We start from the raw sequence: 15,703 nt of genomic DNA on the forward strand, positions 1-15,703 counted from the left end.
CCCTGTGGGTTTCCTGGGCTATAGATCTTCAAAGTACTAAGTTGCGTATTTCAAATGTGATGCAGCTAGTAGTAGTTTTGAACTGCTGACCTTGTGCTTAGCAGCCCAACACATGACCCACTGCATCACCAGGCCTCCATAGTATTGATATAAGGGGCCTTCAAAAAATCAAGAAAAACAGAGTCAAAAGCTAGTGAATATTTTCAGGGACTTTTTGAAGCCCCCTTGTCTGTAAATTCCAATATTCATCTTATTCAGACTCTCTAGTGTTTCACCCCGCACCAGTCTTCCCTGTGGAGAACACTCCCAGCCCCTGGGGCTGCACATGCAGCCTCGCTGCCTCTTGCGCATCTGTGTCTGCGTACCTCTTTTGGAGTTGTTGGCTTTGTTCCTCTCAGTTCTTCATACTCCCATTTCCATAAAGATGAAGTGGGCTCCCGTTGTTCTATTTCATTTTCCAAAGATGAATGCATTCTAAATCATTTTAAAGAATTAAAACAGATTAGATTTGCAATGTAAAAATCATTTATAAATGTATACACTTTTACCATATTTATTTTCCTAACTGCTGTTATTTATTTCAAACACTCACAGCCATGGAGATGATACTTACTCACAGCAACCCAACAGGACAGAGTAGAACTGTCCTCATGGATCTCCAAAGCAAGAAATCTTTACCAGAGAAGACAGCCTCATCTTCTTCTGCAGAGCTTCTGAATGGGTTTGAACTACTGACCTTATGGTTAGCAACCCAACTTGTAACCCCTGTGCCACCAGGGCTCCTTTTCTACTTATATATGGTGATTATACTTAAAGGGGAAAAATTTTCAACGATCAAAACTTAAAAATGTTGAGTAAAACTTAGTCTAACTTGTTATTTTGTCAATTAACTCTACAGTTGATTAAACTTATTTAATTTGGTTTTGCCAGTATCACAATAATTGCCTTTTTGCCTCTGACTGCTTTCTCATATATTATTAACACATTCTTCTACAATGTCTCTTATTCATATAATTTCCTTACAAAGGAAGGTATTAAATGCTTTTCTAATTTTAACTTGCTTTTGTCTGTCCTCACATTATGACTGTATATGAATGAAGAAGCCTTTAAAATCACAAGGAATGACAAAAAGTCTAACATTTAAAAAATTTAATCATTTATTAGGAATACAAAATAGTGATTAAATATTGTTTTAATAAAACAAATTCCCTGGAATTGTTCCTATACTCAAAATACAGGCTTTAATTTCATAATTTGTAGCACAAGTAACAGAACTAGAGGGAAATCTAATTTTTTAGTATCGCAACCATGGATGTTTCTTTCCTCTATTTCTACAACATCCATTAGAGTGAGTCATTGAAAATCTGTTTTTTAATTTCTGCTGTGATAAGCACACATTGACATGTGAATCAGCTCATCCTCAACTGTGCTGTAGAGAAGATTCTTATGGAGAACTGCACCTTCTTTTTCCCCTCCTCTGTGCACAAAACCCATTTGCTCCCTCCCTTGGGTCTAGGTGTTGGCAACAGGATATTCGCAGATTTAACAAAGCAGAGATTTCAAGACAGTGTGTGGGTCCACCACGAGGTGTAGAAGGGGCCATTTATCAGACATCAAAGAACAAAAAATATATCAGTGGGTGCCCACCTTCTCGAAACAATCACTGAAGACAAATGTGTGCATAAGCAAATGTGGTAAAGAAAGCTAATGGTGCTGAGCTATATCTGGGGTCTTAAAGGCTTGAAGATAAACAAGTGGCCATCTAGCTCAGAATCAACAAAGCCCACAGGGAAGAAGTACACCAGCCTGTGTGACCACAAGCTGTCAAAGGAATCAGGTATCAAGCATCAAAGAACAAAAAATTGTATCATTGTAATTGAGGGTGAGTGCAGAGTGGAGACTCAAAGCCCATCGGTAGGCAACTGGATACCCCCTTACTGAAGGGTTGTGGGGATATAAGCCAGTCAGGGTGCAGGGTAGCAATAATGAAACATAACCTTCCTCTAGTTCTTAAATGCCTCCTTCTGCGCTCCCCCGCCCCCACTATCATGATCCCAATTCTACCTTACAAATCTGGCTAGACCAGAGGATGTACATTGGTACAGATAGCAACTAGAAACACACGGAATACAGGACAGATGACCCCTCCAGGACCAGTGGTAAGAGTGGCAATGCCTAGAGGGTGCAGGGAATGTGGGGTGGAAAGGGGAAACCGATTACAAGAAGCTACATACAGCCTCCTCCCTGGGGGGTGGACAGCAGAGAAGAGGGTGGGTTGAGATGTCGGACAGTGTAACATGACAAAATAATAGTAATTTATGAATTATGAAGGGTTCATGGAAGGGAGCTGAGAGGGAGGGGGGAAATGAGGAGCTGATATTAAGGGCTCAACTAGAGGGCAAATGTTTTGAGAATGATGATGGCAACAAATGTACAAATGTGCTTGACACGATAAATGTATGTATGGATTGTGATAAGAATTGTATGAGCCCCCAATAAAATTATTAAAAGAAATAAAACCATCAGCTTCTCTGCAGAAGAAAGACCAAACTTTCGATTCCCAGTAAGAGGTACAGTTTACATATTTATCATTAGGACTCTTCCAGGTAACAACACTATGAAAATTATTTAAAGAAAATTAGTTTGCATACTAATCAAATAATCAAGCAGTCTATTAAAGAATTGGGTAATTAAATCACATCAAGACCAAAAAGAGATGCAAAATAATTAATTAAGGGCTTATCCTAACCCCAAAGGTCTCTGGCTGCAAAACCTAAATTTTTATCGGACCTTGATTTGGAATTCTTCTTTAGTAGCATCGAGAGCAGTATTGGCATGGTGGGTTAGGAATTGAACTGCTAAATGAAGGGATGATTTGGCCACTCTAAGGAGAACAATTTACAGTCTTGGAAATATCATACAGGGTTGTACATCAGAAAGAAATACTGCCTGTCCTGCACTGTCCTTACAATTATTGTTATATTTGAACCCATGGTTACAGCAACTGTGTCAACCCCTGTCCTTGTTTTGCCAAGCATGATAGAGCAAATATTGATCGATGGAGTTCTAATCCAACGTGAAGAATTCTATTATTTTTAAATGGAGTAAAATATAGATAATGCATTTGAAATGAACAAAACAATCTAGACTTTTAAATTTACAATTTTAACATTGTACACGTTAAAAAATCAAATGATAGTTTTTAAAATTACACTGCAGTAAATCAAATAATAATCTGAAAAATTAAGATAAACTCAACTTTTTCAGAGTTAAAAGTTCTCCTTAACAAAAGTGATTTACAATTGTTACAGAATAAATGCTTTTGCTACCAAGTGTGGTCAAAATTACAGGGACACTCTTCCTTCTAAGGCTTTATGAAATATTCAAGAACTTTTCAACCTACTTCTTACCTGAATTTTCTATCTGTTTCATGGCAAAAATAATATATTCTAGATTAAAAGATGTGATTATCTCTTGATATCTAAACCTAGGATAAATATTCAAAAGTCATCTTATGAAAAAAATATGACCAAAGTCAATTGAAATGGATAATTACACTGTACATATTTCTTACTTAAAGCAAATTAGTAATGTTTCAAGGATGGTAATATTCTAGAAAAACTATTTCAGATGCTCTTTATCTCTTTAGAAAAACATCTTAAAGAGAAGAATTGATTCTTAAGATTTTTCTGAAGGAAAAGGACACGCTGCTGTTATGTAAACAGTTGCAATTGGATCCGGGGGCTAATGGTTAAAAACAATTCTTGAAAGTGATGTTGGCTGTGTTTCGTATGGTCCACCCCAGACTCTCTGCAGCACTACACACCCAGAAACAACACTGCACAACTGTGCCAATGCAGCAGAGGGCACTCAGTAAAGCCTCGACATTCTGGCCCAATTACTCATTTTCTTTTTCAGAGTGATTTTTCAAAATGGATAAATTCTATAGTCAAATCTTTCACTGGAAACTAAACCATCACCATGTGATCTGAACAAGAAGGAAAACTAACAAACAAGCACTCACATTGACTCCGAAGGATATTGCATATCCCCCCTTTTGTCTACACACCAAATGTAAGACCCACATCAGAGGGTCTTTAATATGTGGTTGTGAATTGTTTTAAATTGCCAAACTGCATATAATATTCAGTGTCTAAAAGATAAAATATGAGCAAAAATTACTTTTATAGAAAGGCAGGGGTTATATGTTATGCTATTGTTAAACTATCACGATCTCATAATTGGACATAAAAATTGGGTATGTAGACAGAAATATTCATAAAAATCTTTCTCAGGAGTGAAATGACCTGAAAGATTAATATCTGGGCATCAATCTCAATCATTTTGGAATTATGGGAAATTCCATTGCAAAATATCTCATTAGTCTGTTTCTAAGGAGTCCAATTAATGTCAAAATGCTTTTGCCAGACCAATATAATTAGCTTGTAATAATGTTTAGATGCTCATATTAATTTACCACAGAATGCAGCCTTTGTCTTAAACTATGAATAATAAAGTTTATGCAGATCTATTTTTAATGAGCAATCTAGCTGTCATTCTGTCATTGCACTTCCAATTATTTATCATTAAATCTGGCTACCATGAATGAAGGCACACACAGTCAACGCCATATGCGGTTAATTTCATTAGAAAAGAGATGAGTTTAAAGACCATTATTAAATTTGGAGACACTCTGGGGGGTGGGGAGTGGAAGAAGGAGATGCAGGCAGGAACACGTCACGGAGTCGTCCTACGGAGTTCCTAGTGCCTGCACTTTCGTCTTGTTTGCCCTAGATTCTTCCAGTAACAATTATATACCTAGCAAAAATGTGCTAATGTCCACACCTAGTGAAAGGGCATTAGGGCAGAAACAAGTTCTGAGAGAGCAGGAAAGCAATCTAAGAAGGAGCCCGAGTAACCAGAACAACAAAAACTAAGCCATCAAAGCTGTCCCAGGAGGAAGCACTGTAGCCGTCACTGGTGTGTGTGCAGCCTCAGTGCCACCCACATGAGACATGGCGATGCCACCAGATACCAGATGTCATTGCCTGCCTGTCACCAGAGTGACCTCTGGGTACTCTCTTTTCCATGTGGCATTGTGGTGGTTGTTAGGTGCCATTAGGTCATAGCAACCTGAGTCCCAGCAACTACAGGTCCTTTACCACCCTCACATGGCGCACACACCTTTTTCCTTGTTTGACTACGAAACCGTTGATTGCTAAACAGCGTTGGTGCAAGCTCAACCACCTGACTACCCTAAAGAAACCAGATGCTCCCTGCTGACCAGTCAATCTCGACACATGACAACCCCATACAACACAGGAGAACTGCCTCGGGGTGGGGGGGTGGGGGTGGGGGTTCCAAGGCGTTAAATCTGTAGAGGACCAGGAATTCTCATCCTTGTCCTGTGGAGAGGCTAGGGGTTTCAAACTAGTGACCATGCAGGTAGCAGTGCAAGGTGTCATTCACTATGCCCCCATGTCTCCTGACCCCCTTCTTCCCTTGGACCTGTGGACTTCTTCTATCAAGTCCTCTTAGCCAGTGAAGTGTCTTCCCCTCCAGAGCCTTGTTCTGGGTTTCTAGCTTCTTCCACCTGCCAGCGAGGGCCTCCTGGCCCACCCTCTTCCTGTGGCTTCTGTCTTGATCCATGTTTTTTACAGTTTCTAATCCAATTGGGGTCCTTTTACTTTTGCCGCTCTGACCTTCCCTCCAGCGGAGCTCACAAGCACAGCGCGAGGCATCACACGCATTGCTGCTGCCTCTGCGCGGTTTGAAATCTAAAGGGCCGCTTCCAAAGGACTGCGCTGAGCCAGGGGTCCACAGCCAAATGGCAAAGGAGACTCTAATGGGGATATTTCTTGGATTTGCATAATCTGTGCTCTGGAATGTATGTCTCATCAGGTTGCTGTTGGCATGTGCTGTCAGAGTGACGGGGTAAAACTGCCCCATGGCATTTTCCAGGAGGGAATGGTGTGGGAGCATGTGGTGGGGTCTTTAGTTCTCACGGGGTCACAGTTCAAACTACTGGCCTTTCAGTTAGGAGCCCAATGCTTACCCACTGCACCTTGACAGCTCCCCATGGGGCAAGTACCGAGAGACTGGGGTGTGGGGGTTGGGGGGGAACGGGGGGGGGGGGGGAGAAGGTGAGAGAGAGAAGGACTCAGTGCTTCTAGTGCGACAGAGCTCCTAGTGAGCGTGATGACGTAGTCTGGGAGCCAGTCAGAGTGACTTTTCAAAAAGGGGGTTAGTACAAGTACCACGGAGCTGGATGTGGGAGACTTGCCTTGATCTCAAACGCTTTGCTACATACCCTTGTAAGCTTCCCACAATAGGAAGTTAGGAAAAGAAATGGCAAAGGCATACTGCCTACCTGACTAGTGACAGTGAATGAATGAGGAGAGCAGACCTTTCTCTCTTTCAACAACATGACCTTGAACAATGTTGACCTTGTCTACAAGCCAAGGCATTCATTCTCCTAGTGCAGGAACGAAAATGACATGCGGCTTTCTATTCTCATGCTAATTGTTGAAGCATTTTTAATTTGGGGTACCATCACAGCAGAACGTTTATTTCATTTTAGTAAGTTTAAAAAAAAAGGAAATAAAGAATCAGGAGTTAGTGAAGTGAAGAACCCAGGCACACTTCATTTCATTATGAGAAAAATAATTAAGAACATAAAATTAGAAGAAGAGGCTAAGAGCTCACTTTAAATGACACAAAGCTGGCATACTGAGAGCAGGCTTAAAAAGTTCATGGAGAAATAGAATGAGAAGATGAATGGAATTTTCCCACAAACCTTTTGAAGCTCCTCCCTGGGAGATATTGAGTAGTTCAAGAGGAGAGCTAGCTCCGAATACTAATACTCTATGCCCCATTCTCCCTTAATAACCCTTCTGCTCCTGAATGTTTAGGTGCACATAGCTCCATAACTGAATCAGATTTCCCATCGTCTCCCCTCAGTTTTTGACCCGGGCAATTTTCTGTTTCAAAACCTCACAGCCATGGAGCACATGTGGACTATAGTGACCCCATAGCAGAGAGGAGAACTGCCCTCTGTGGGTTCCTGAGGGGGTAAACCTTTTGGGGAGTGGAAAGCTTCATCTTTCTCCTGAAGAGTGGCTGGTGGTTTTGAACCTTTAGAACCGCCGACCTGGTGGCTAGCAGCTAGCTCTCTGTGCCAACAGGGTCACTAATTTTTTAAGTAATCAACAATACACAGATACCAAGATCATGAGGGTCCTCTGGAGACTGAATAATGATTCTAAAAGACTGCAACAGTACTTAGAGTGCTAAGCATATAATGAAGCTCGCTTAATTTTATAGGAAAGCCCTAGTCCGTGACCTTGGGGGGAAGGACTTGAGAGCTCTCAGTTCTTTCAGGGGCCCTCCTCAAGAGAAGGCTCCCACTCGCTGGGAACGTGGAGAGGACAGTCACATTCGCTCAACTCACAGCCATGCACCGGCTGAGATTCCTAAAGGAAGAAGTTAGACTCTTGGACAAATTTATAGTAATAACACATACTGCATTCTTGGGAAGCATTCCCTTGTGATGGGTGGGGGGGGGCTGTTCAACTGCCTCTCACGATTGCGTGCTGATTCATGGACACAGTCACTCTGAATCTTGGTGGCCGTGGGATTGTCTCTCAAAGGAGAGAGCGAGCCGGAGACAGAGCTGAATCCAGTGCTGCCTTCTCTCCATCTGTGGCTGTCCTTGAAGTTTCTGAGCAGATTAAGAGTGCACTACTTGCGGGAATTGTTCATGTATTCCAAGGAAACTGAACATAGGACATAGCGTGTGTGTGTGTGTGTGTGTGTGTGTGTGTGTGTGTAAAAATATGTGTGCATAGCCTTATGAGGCAGAAGTGAAAAGTAGCTTGCTTTTAGGGCTAATCAGTTTCCAATTACACCTATTAGGGTATGTCAGAGAAGAACATGAGTGGCTTTGAAAGCATGTACAGCCATTCATGTGTTCATTCGTTCAAGCATATTAAAGCACAGGGGTTATAATTTGAGACACACAGGTCTGGATAAAATTAACTTTTAATATGTGCACAAGTTTAAAGATAAAATAGGTATCACAGCGAAATCAGACACAGCAAAGCTTCTGAGGATGGGGTGTGAGTGGGCAGTGTTTTGATCTGTTGTATGTTGGGTCATTGAGGTAGAGCTTATTCGAGTCTAGCACCTACCACCACCACCACCAGGTCTTAAAAACTCTCTTTGCTACTAATGTTCTTTAGCTTTCTTGTTGGTTTATACTTAATAGTGGAATTATAAATATTTATTCTAGGCACAGATGCTTATATAATCAGAATCTATCTCTATAGTGAGGTATAAACCAAGAACATAACTGTGAGAATGAGTAGCACTGATGCGTTTCCCAAGGACTCATGGGGAATTATTTCAGCTAAGAGAAAAGGAGTTACAGCACATAAAAGATTTATCAGACCAATGAAAGGCTGAGGTGCACATTGCCATTAAACTCCAACTCACAGCCGCTCACGTACAATGGAGCTGGACCCTGTGTACTTCCTAGCCTTGTATCCAGAGGGTTAAGTGCATTTACCTCATCACGATGTAAACAATTAGAATGTATATGTACATTCCTTATTTGTCTAGATCTCATGTATTTTTTTTCTAATGAGAGTCTCAGATTTAAAAAGACAGGAGAGTGAACCTTATTTTCAGATATGAGGACCACATTTTAATTGCTAGTCATTTCTCCTGAACTGATCATGAAGACACAAATAGCATACATGATGAGCGTGGTAAGAACATACTCCGTTCTCACATTATGTTCATATTTCCAGTCACTTTCTCAGGCATTATTTGTGAATGCACCTTTCAAGAATGCTGTGGAGAAGGTTCGGGCAGATTGTTGTTTGCAAAGATGGTCACCACAATTATCTTATTCTGTGTTTCTTATGAAACTTGAACAGCTCTTAAAATTGCCTTGAATAGTAAGTGTGATGGAAAAGAAGCAAGGTGGCTCCTAAGGTAAGATCTGAAGGTGCTGACTTGCAGTCTATCCCTTATGCTATGCAGAAACCAAAGGGCCCCATTAAGAGGTTCTGTTGGTGTCCTGACCAAGGTCCTGCTGAGATCCAGGGTCAACCACCAGATATGTGACTGCTCAGGGCTTCAGGCGATCTCAGCTCACAGCATTCAAGTCCAGTCCAGTCACCAAGCCACCTCAGACAAAGCTGCTAACAACTCCCCTGACAAACTATACTCAGGATTCATGAACAGAAAACTTGGCTGTTGTTTCTCTAACAACCTTTATTTGGACAAAAAAATCAATACAACCCCCAAAAACAAGACCATTGGTTTGGAGTCTATTCTGAGTCATGGGGACCCTGGAGGACAGAGTAAAACCACCCCACAGAGTGACCCAGATGTCATCTTACAGAGGCGGGTGGCCACGCCTTTCTCCTGTGGGGTGGCTGGTGGGTTTGAACCACTGACCCTTAACCCGCCATGGCACCAGGGCTCCTTAGATAACCCGAACAGAGGCATAGCTACCCCTCTTTTTACAGAGGTGGCAAGAAGTACAGATGTGCTGGCCCAATGTCATTGAGTTAGACCATGCCAACATCAAGATGCATGTCCAGGCTTCTCAGGCACACGCCTAGTGTCCTTCCCTCCACACACAGAGTCAGAATTAGAAGCAATCGAGTGATATTGCGACTAGTCTATCACTCCTAATACTGACGCATCTCATTCCAAGGATGTGGCAAAAACTAGATCATGCACTTGATATCTCAATTACTTCCATTAAGAATTCAATATAATTAGGGAGAATATGCTACAAAGGATGATAGTATGGTTATGATCCAAGTCATGTAAGAATAAAGATTAAAATTAATGATCATAAATTACATGTTAAAGAAAAAAATTAAATCTGTCTCAAACTCAGCTTGAACAGCTTAGAGCTGAGTGATTATTCATGGCTAAAGGCTTTCTCCAGTGACCACCTCATCAAGCTGACGAATTTTAAGGGGGTTGAACCCCATCCTGGGTGAAGAAGAATGATAAACAGAACTTACTCTCTTTCCTTACAAAAGGTTGTCTTGAAGTCGTCTGAGGGCACCTGCCCAGTTGGCATTTCCAGTGTGTCATTCTCCACAGCCAGGTTTAGTGTCTGTAGTCTGGATTCAGGTGTCTTTTTCAAGGTCGCAGGACAACCGTCATGGGACAGATCAGAAGAGTCAAGATTTAATCTTAATGGATCAATAGCCACACCTTCTTTCTGAAAAGGTGAAACAAAAACAAAACACAACCTTGAGGCTTTTTTTAGTTTTCCAAGAGAACATTTTTGTGAAAGAGAAAAATAGCAACATAGCTTGAGAGGAAATCAATGTACTTTGTTTAGAATAAAATCCTTATTTAAATCCCATTCTATATGGCTCAACTTTAACTGAATTCTTCTTCAAGCTGATTTTTTCTTTTCTATGTTCTTTCGTATTAGAATAAAATTAATTTCCCAAAAGTTGTACTTTAACTTTTAATTTAAGTTTTATTTTTCCAGTAAGGGCTAAAAAGGTCCCTGCATTAAAAAAAAAAAAAAAAAAAAAAAAACCTGGATGGCAGTAAAGACTTATTTAATGAGTTGAAATCCTCTCTAAGATTTTGTCACAAGTTTCAAAGTGAATCAAGTCCTCATTTTTAAAATATCTTTGTAGGACAAAGTAAAAAAGAATCTTCAGGAATCTCTTGAATATTTTAACAGGCATGTACATTGAACTAGTTGAGCTCACCGTTGAATCTCAAATACAATTTAATTGGATCTTTCTAAAGATATAGGCATTAATTACCTGAGCAGCAAACTGTCTCCATCAACTTATACTGTAATTCCAGAACCATTACACTGAACTCTTGTTATATTTGCTATAAGTGGTGGGTTTTAAAATGAGGTAAAATAATGCATGGATAGCCTCATTCAAATAAAATCTCAGTGAGATGTCATAATAAGTGTTTAATTTTAAAATTGTACAAGGATATCATGCTAAAAAGTATAATTCATCTCTTTATTCTAGAACAATTAGTATTTTATGGTGTACTCTTTTGAAAAATAATAAAATGAGACACGTGTAATTCTACAAGAAAACACTATCATGAACCAATTCATACACCTACTCAAATCTTTCTCATTCAGCCTGGACAGGGCAAGAAAAATAGCTAATTAAAAAAGCTGATTGAAGCTTCTTCAGCTGCTAGTATTAACTTCCCTACCATCAGAAGAGATCTTTACTATGGCTTGTTGTTGTTTTTCCTAAATAAACTAACTGTAAATAACCACTATGTATGATTTGTTCTGGATGCTAAATGTGGTAATTGTATAATCTGTTGTCAATTTGAGGATTAAGAGTAAAGGGGTGGAGTATGGTCTGTCAGTCAGGTTATAGCTTGATGACTTCATTTGGAAGTATTAAGGAGATAAGTAGCTCGCTGGAGGCAGGACACAGGCTTAGTTTCTACAATACATTCTCATTGACAAGTGCATGGAGACAGGCTGATGCAGCCGGAGCCTCGAAGCTGGTGAAGCCACATGGAGATCCCTGCTAGTACTGAGATGCTTACAACGCCACTTGATCCAGAAGACTTCCCACCCATTGCCCTTTGATCTCCCTGCATTCAGCATAATTGCATCTGTTTCATGAATCTGAAGAGGAATTTATAGATTTGTATAAAACATATGGGCTAATATTGGACTTAAAGAATTGATCTGGACTAGACTGGGATGCTTTCTTAATGTATCATTACTTTTGTATATAAGGCTCTTTCTTATTCACACATGAGTGTCTATGAATTTGTTTCTCTAGTCTACCCAGACTAACACACGAATGTTACAAGAGATATCCCAAGTGAAGTCCCAGGACACTGAGAATTTTCCCAGCATGAAAAATATGAAGTAAACCCTTCATCATTTCAAGAGTGGTACCTAGTGATTGGTAAATTATAAAGATTTTTAAATTTCTTTTTTATTCAGTGGATGTCATGTTACCTGTATTTCCTCATCCCAATCACTCGATTCAAATGCATAAAATTAACATGATTGAATTTGGGGAAGATGTGTCATAATCCAAAGACATGCAAAAATATACATACATTGACCTAGAACCTCACGATTAAAAACCAATAAGTGTACATACAAATGCACACACATGAACACAAAGCCAGGAAGACCAAAGAAGCAGAAATGTTTCTGAAATTAACAAAATTTTTATCCCTTTACTACAGGCCCTAGATTTTACCATCCATAAGGTGGACACTTCATACAAAGGTTAGTATATTCAGATGACATTCAAGAGGACTAAAACCTGACGTGGTTTACACTTTTAAAACTGAACCCAAGAGGAAGGGCTAACAAGATAAATGGAAATTCTGGTAAGAGTTAACTTGACTTTCTTAAGCGCTCCTCTAAGTACTTCCCATGAGAACTAATCCTATTTACTGGGGGGCGGGGGTACGGTGGGAGGAATAAAAAGAGGAGCAGGTCCCTGGATACATGTGTATTGATGAACTGTTAGATTAAATAAAATTCAAATAGCTTCTCTTTCCTTGGCTTGCTGGAAGCCTGGACGGTCTGAAGCTGTCCCCAGTATTTGCATATGGGGTACATGTTACAAGGGGGGAATTGTCAGACCAGAGTTCCACATCGCGGGAAAATGTAAAACTGCTCTATGGATCATGTATGATTTGTATAGTAAGGGTCATGATAAAAATGCCTCCACTTGGAAGCAACAAAGCCCACAGAAAAGAAGCACACAAGCCTGTGTGAACACGAGGTGTTGAAGAGATCAGGTAGTAGACAGCAAAGAACAAAAACCATCATGGTGTGATCACCTTCCCCACATAAACGCTGAAGATGAATGTTTGCATAAGTAAGTGTGGTGAAGAAGGCTGATGGTGCCTGGCTATTGAGAGATATAGCATCTGGGAACTTAAAGGCTTGAAAGTAAACAAGCGGCCATCTAGACCAGAAGCAACAAAGCCCACATGGAAGCAGCACACCAACATGTGTGATCATGAAGGGCCGAGGGGACCAAGTTTCAAGCAACAAAGGTGAGGGGGAATCATATAGTGAATGAGGAGAATGCGTGATGGGGACCCAATGCCCATCTGTAGACAACTGGATTTCCCTTGCAGAGGTGTTGTGGGGAGAAGATGACTCACTCAGAGTTCAGTGTAGCAATAATGAAACTCATAACCTTCCTCTAGTTCTTAAACGCTTCCTCCCTCCAGCTATCATGCTCTCAATTCTACCTTGCAAACCTGGTTAGACCAGAGGATGCACAGTGGTACAGAGGGGATCAGGAAACACAGGGAATCTAGGACAGATGAACCCCTTGGGACCAAGGGTGAGAGTGGCGATACTAGGCGGAAGGGGTAGAAAGGGGGAACCAATCTCAGTGATCTACGTATAACCTCCTCTCAGGGGGATGGACAGAGGGAAAGTGGGTGAAGGGAGATGCTGGGAAGTGTAAGAGATGATAAAATAATACTTTGTGGATTATTAATGGAGGGGAGAGCGGGGAGGGAGGGGAAGGGAAAAAGGAAAATGAGGAGCTGATTCCAGGAATCTAAGCGGAAGACGAATTTTGAGAATGATGAGGGAAATGAATTTATAAGTGTGCTTTATATAATTGATGTATGTATGGATTGTGATAAGAGTTGTATGAGCCCCAATGAAATGATTTCAACAAAAGAATATACTCAAGATCTTGTGAAAAGAGTTGTACGAGCTCCCAATAAAATGATTTAAAAAAAGAAATACCTCCAATATTTTTCAAAAGAAATAATTTGCTGCCTTCATTTTTGCTGAAAATATACAGTCACCAGACAGTTGCCGACAAATCCCTCTTTCCTTGTCACTATTAAAAACCAAACCAAACCATGGCTGTCAAATGGAGTCTGACTAGAAGACACCCAGTCAGATATCAGAGGGCTGTTGGCTGTTTCCAGGGCTGTCGTCCCACAGCAGCTGGTCTCCAAGCCTTGACTCCCTCTCATCCTTCCTGGGCGCCACCATTGACTTCCTGTTTGCATCCCAGCACTTCATCATTGTGTCTCCACCATGATGACAGCCTTAAACTCAGCACAATCTCTAGACGCCCCTCTTACCTTACTATTTGTGTTCTCCTTTGTAGAAGCTTCATTTTCTGCCAAACCCGCTCTCATTTCGGTGGGCATGTGAAACTGGGTTTGCAGTGCAGCGCAGACTCCGGGAGAGCTACCATGCTTCAAGACCTGGCTCGCATGTGCATCCAATGTCTCTTCCTCCTGGGGCAATCGTTGTTTCTTTTTCAGAGCACTTAATTCTTTCATGGCCATCTCTAACTGGATTCTGAGCTGCCTCCCTTCCTCCCTGGCGCTGTTCCTTTCAGCTCGAACTTTGCTCCATTTTTCTCTCCAGTTGGCAGTGCAGTCTGACCACCACCGCATGGTCTTCTCCATCTGAGCTGCTCTGGCCTTGACTTCTTCAAGCTCCCTCAGCCGTAGCTCTTCACTAAGGTCCCATTCACTGGTTCTGTGTGAGTGGACACAGACATTTGGGGTAGCAGGGGACTGTGGTCCACAAAATGGTGGATAGGAAGAGTGTGTCTCTCTGGGTGATGAGGCAGGCTCTGCTAGGTCACAAGGTGACCTTGGCGATGACCTCTGCATCTGGAAGGTTTCCGCTTCCGCTATCAACCGCTGAATGGAATCTAAATTCATGTCTATTCAGGCCTATGGAAGACAAGGAACACAATGCCACATTTGAATTTCCCAAGTGCAAGACCTAGTTGCTGTTGCTTAATTTGATAAAAACAGTACTTCTTTTTTTCATAGTGCATACTTTCTTTTCTAGTGCAAACCACAAGACAGAGAGAGACAGAGGGGTTAGACAGAGACAGAGAAGATTTTATCAATTCCTAATTATCCTCAAAGAAACAGATATTTCTCAAATTAAATCTTGCCAAAAATATACGTATAAAGATGGAATTGGGAATTATATATGAATAAGGACATCAACAATTTCTTCCAATAACTGTGTTTGTATTTAGAAAATAGTTGTTGTAATGCATATTATCCATTAGCTACACAAGAGTTCCCTTCTTCACTGCTAACTAAATCTGAATTTATTTGAGCACAAAGAAGAATCCATTGTTCTCGAGGAAAATGCATTTGCTTCCCAATCCCCAAAGCTAGATCCTGATTGCTCTAAATCTGCTGCCTCAGAGCCGATTCCCTGAGCTCAAGGTACAAATGAGATCTGGCTATGTCTGATATAATATGAGGCAAATTCCCCTGGTAAAGCTTTCTCTTCTTCAGACTGAGGCATCCCTTTCCTGTTTTCACCTTGCCTGAAGGAGGGCCTGATGATGGAAGAAGGCAATGGACCAGCCAGCCAACATCCTTCAGGTTGGTAGAGTGGAGTTGAGCAAAGAGCCTGGTCTGAAGATGGAGCTGCTGCATTTGCTGAGAGTGCCCACTTCTGTTCCACTCGCTACGTGTAATGGACGGCCTAGGCTTATTTAAGGTACCACAGTCCTGGGGTACAGTAGTTGAGCACTGGACAGCTAATGAAAATGTCGGTGGTTTCAAACAGCCATAGTGGCTCCTGTGGGAAAGACCTAGCGGTCTACTTCCTGTAAAGACAGCAACCTAGGAACTGCTATGGGGGCAGCTCTACCCTCTCACACTGGGTTGCTAAGACCTT

General features: G+C 41.2%; 1 protein-coding gene across 1 annotated transcript in view; it reads right to left on the reverse strand.

Annotated features, from left to right (window-relative positions):
• CCDC102B (coiled-coil domain containing 102B) overlaps window positions 1-14,724 on the reverse strand; it is a 208,778-nt gene extending 194,054 nt beyond the window's left edge. The window contains exons 1-3 of the mRNA XM_075532986.1: window positions 14,125-14,724; window positions 10,047-10,249; window positions 366-474 (exon numbers count right to left, since the gene is read on the reverse strand). Coding sequence (XP_075389101.1) covers window positions 366-474; window positions 10,047-10,249; window positions 14,125-14,718 — 906 coding nt within the window. The 5' untranslated portion in view covers window positions 14,719-14,724. The remainder of the gene's footprint in view (window positions 1-365; window positions 475-10,046; window positions 10,250-14,124) is intronic.
• Between the last annotated feature and the right edge of the window lie 979 nt (window positions 14,725-15,703).

This window comes from Tenrec ecaudatus, chromosome 15 (assembly GCF_050624435.1).
Source record: "Tenrec ecaudatus isolate mTenEca1 chromosome 15, mTenEca1.hap1, whole genome shotgun sequence".
Lineage (NCBI taxonomy): Eukaryota > Metazoa > Chordata > Mammalia > Afrosoricida > Tenrecidae > Tenrec > Tenrec ecaudatus.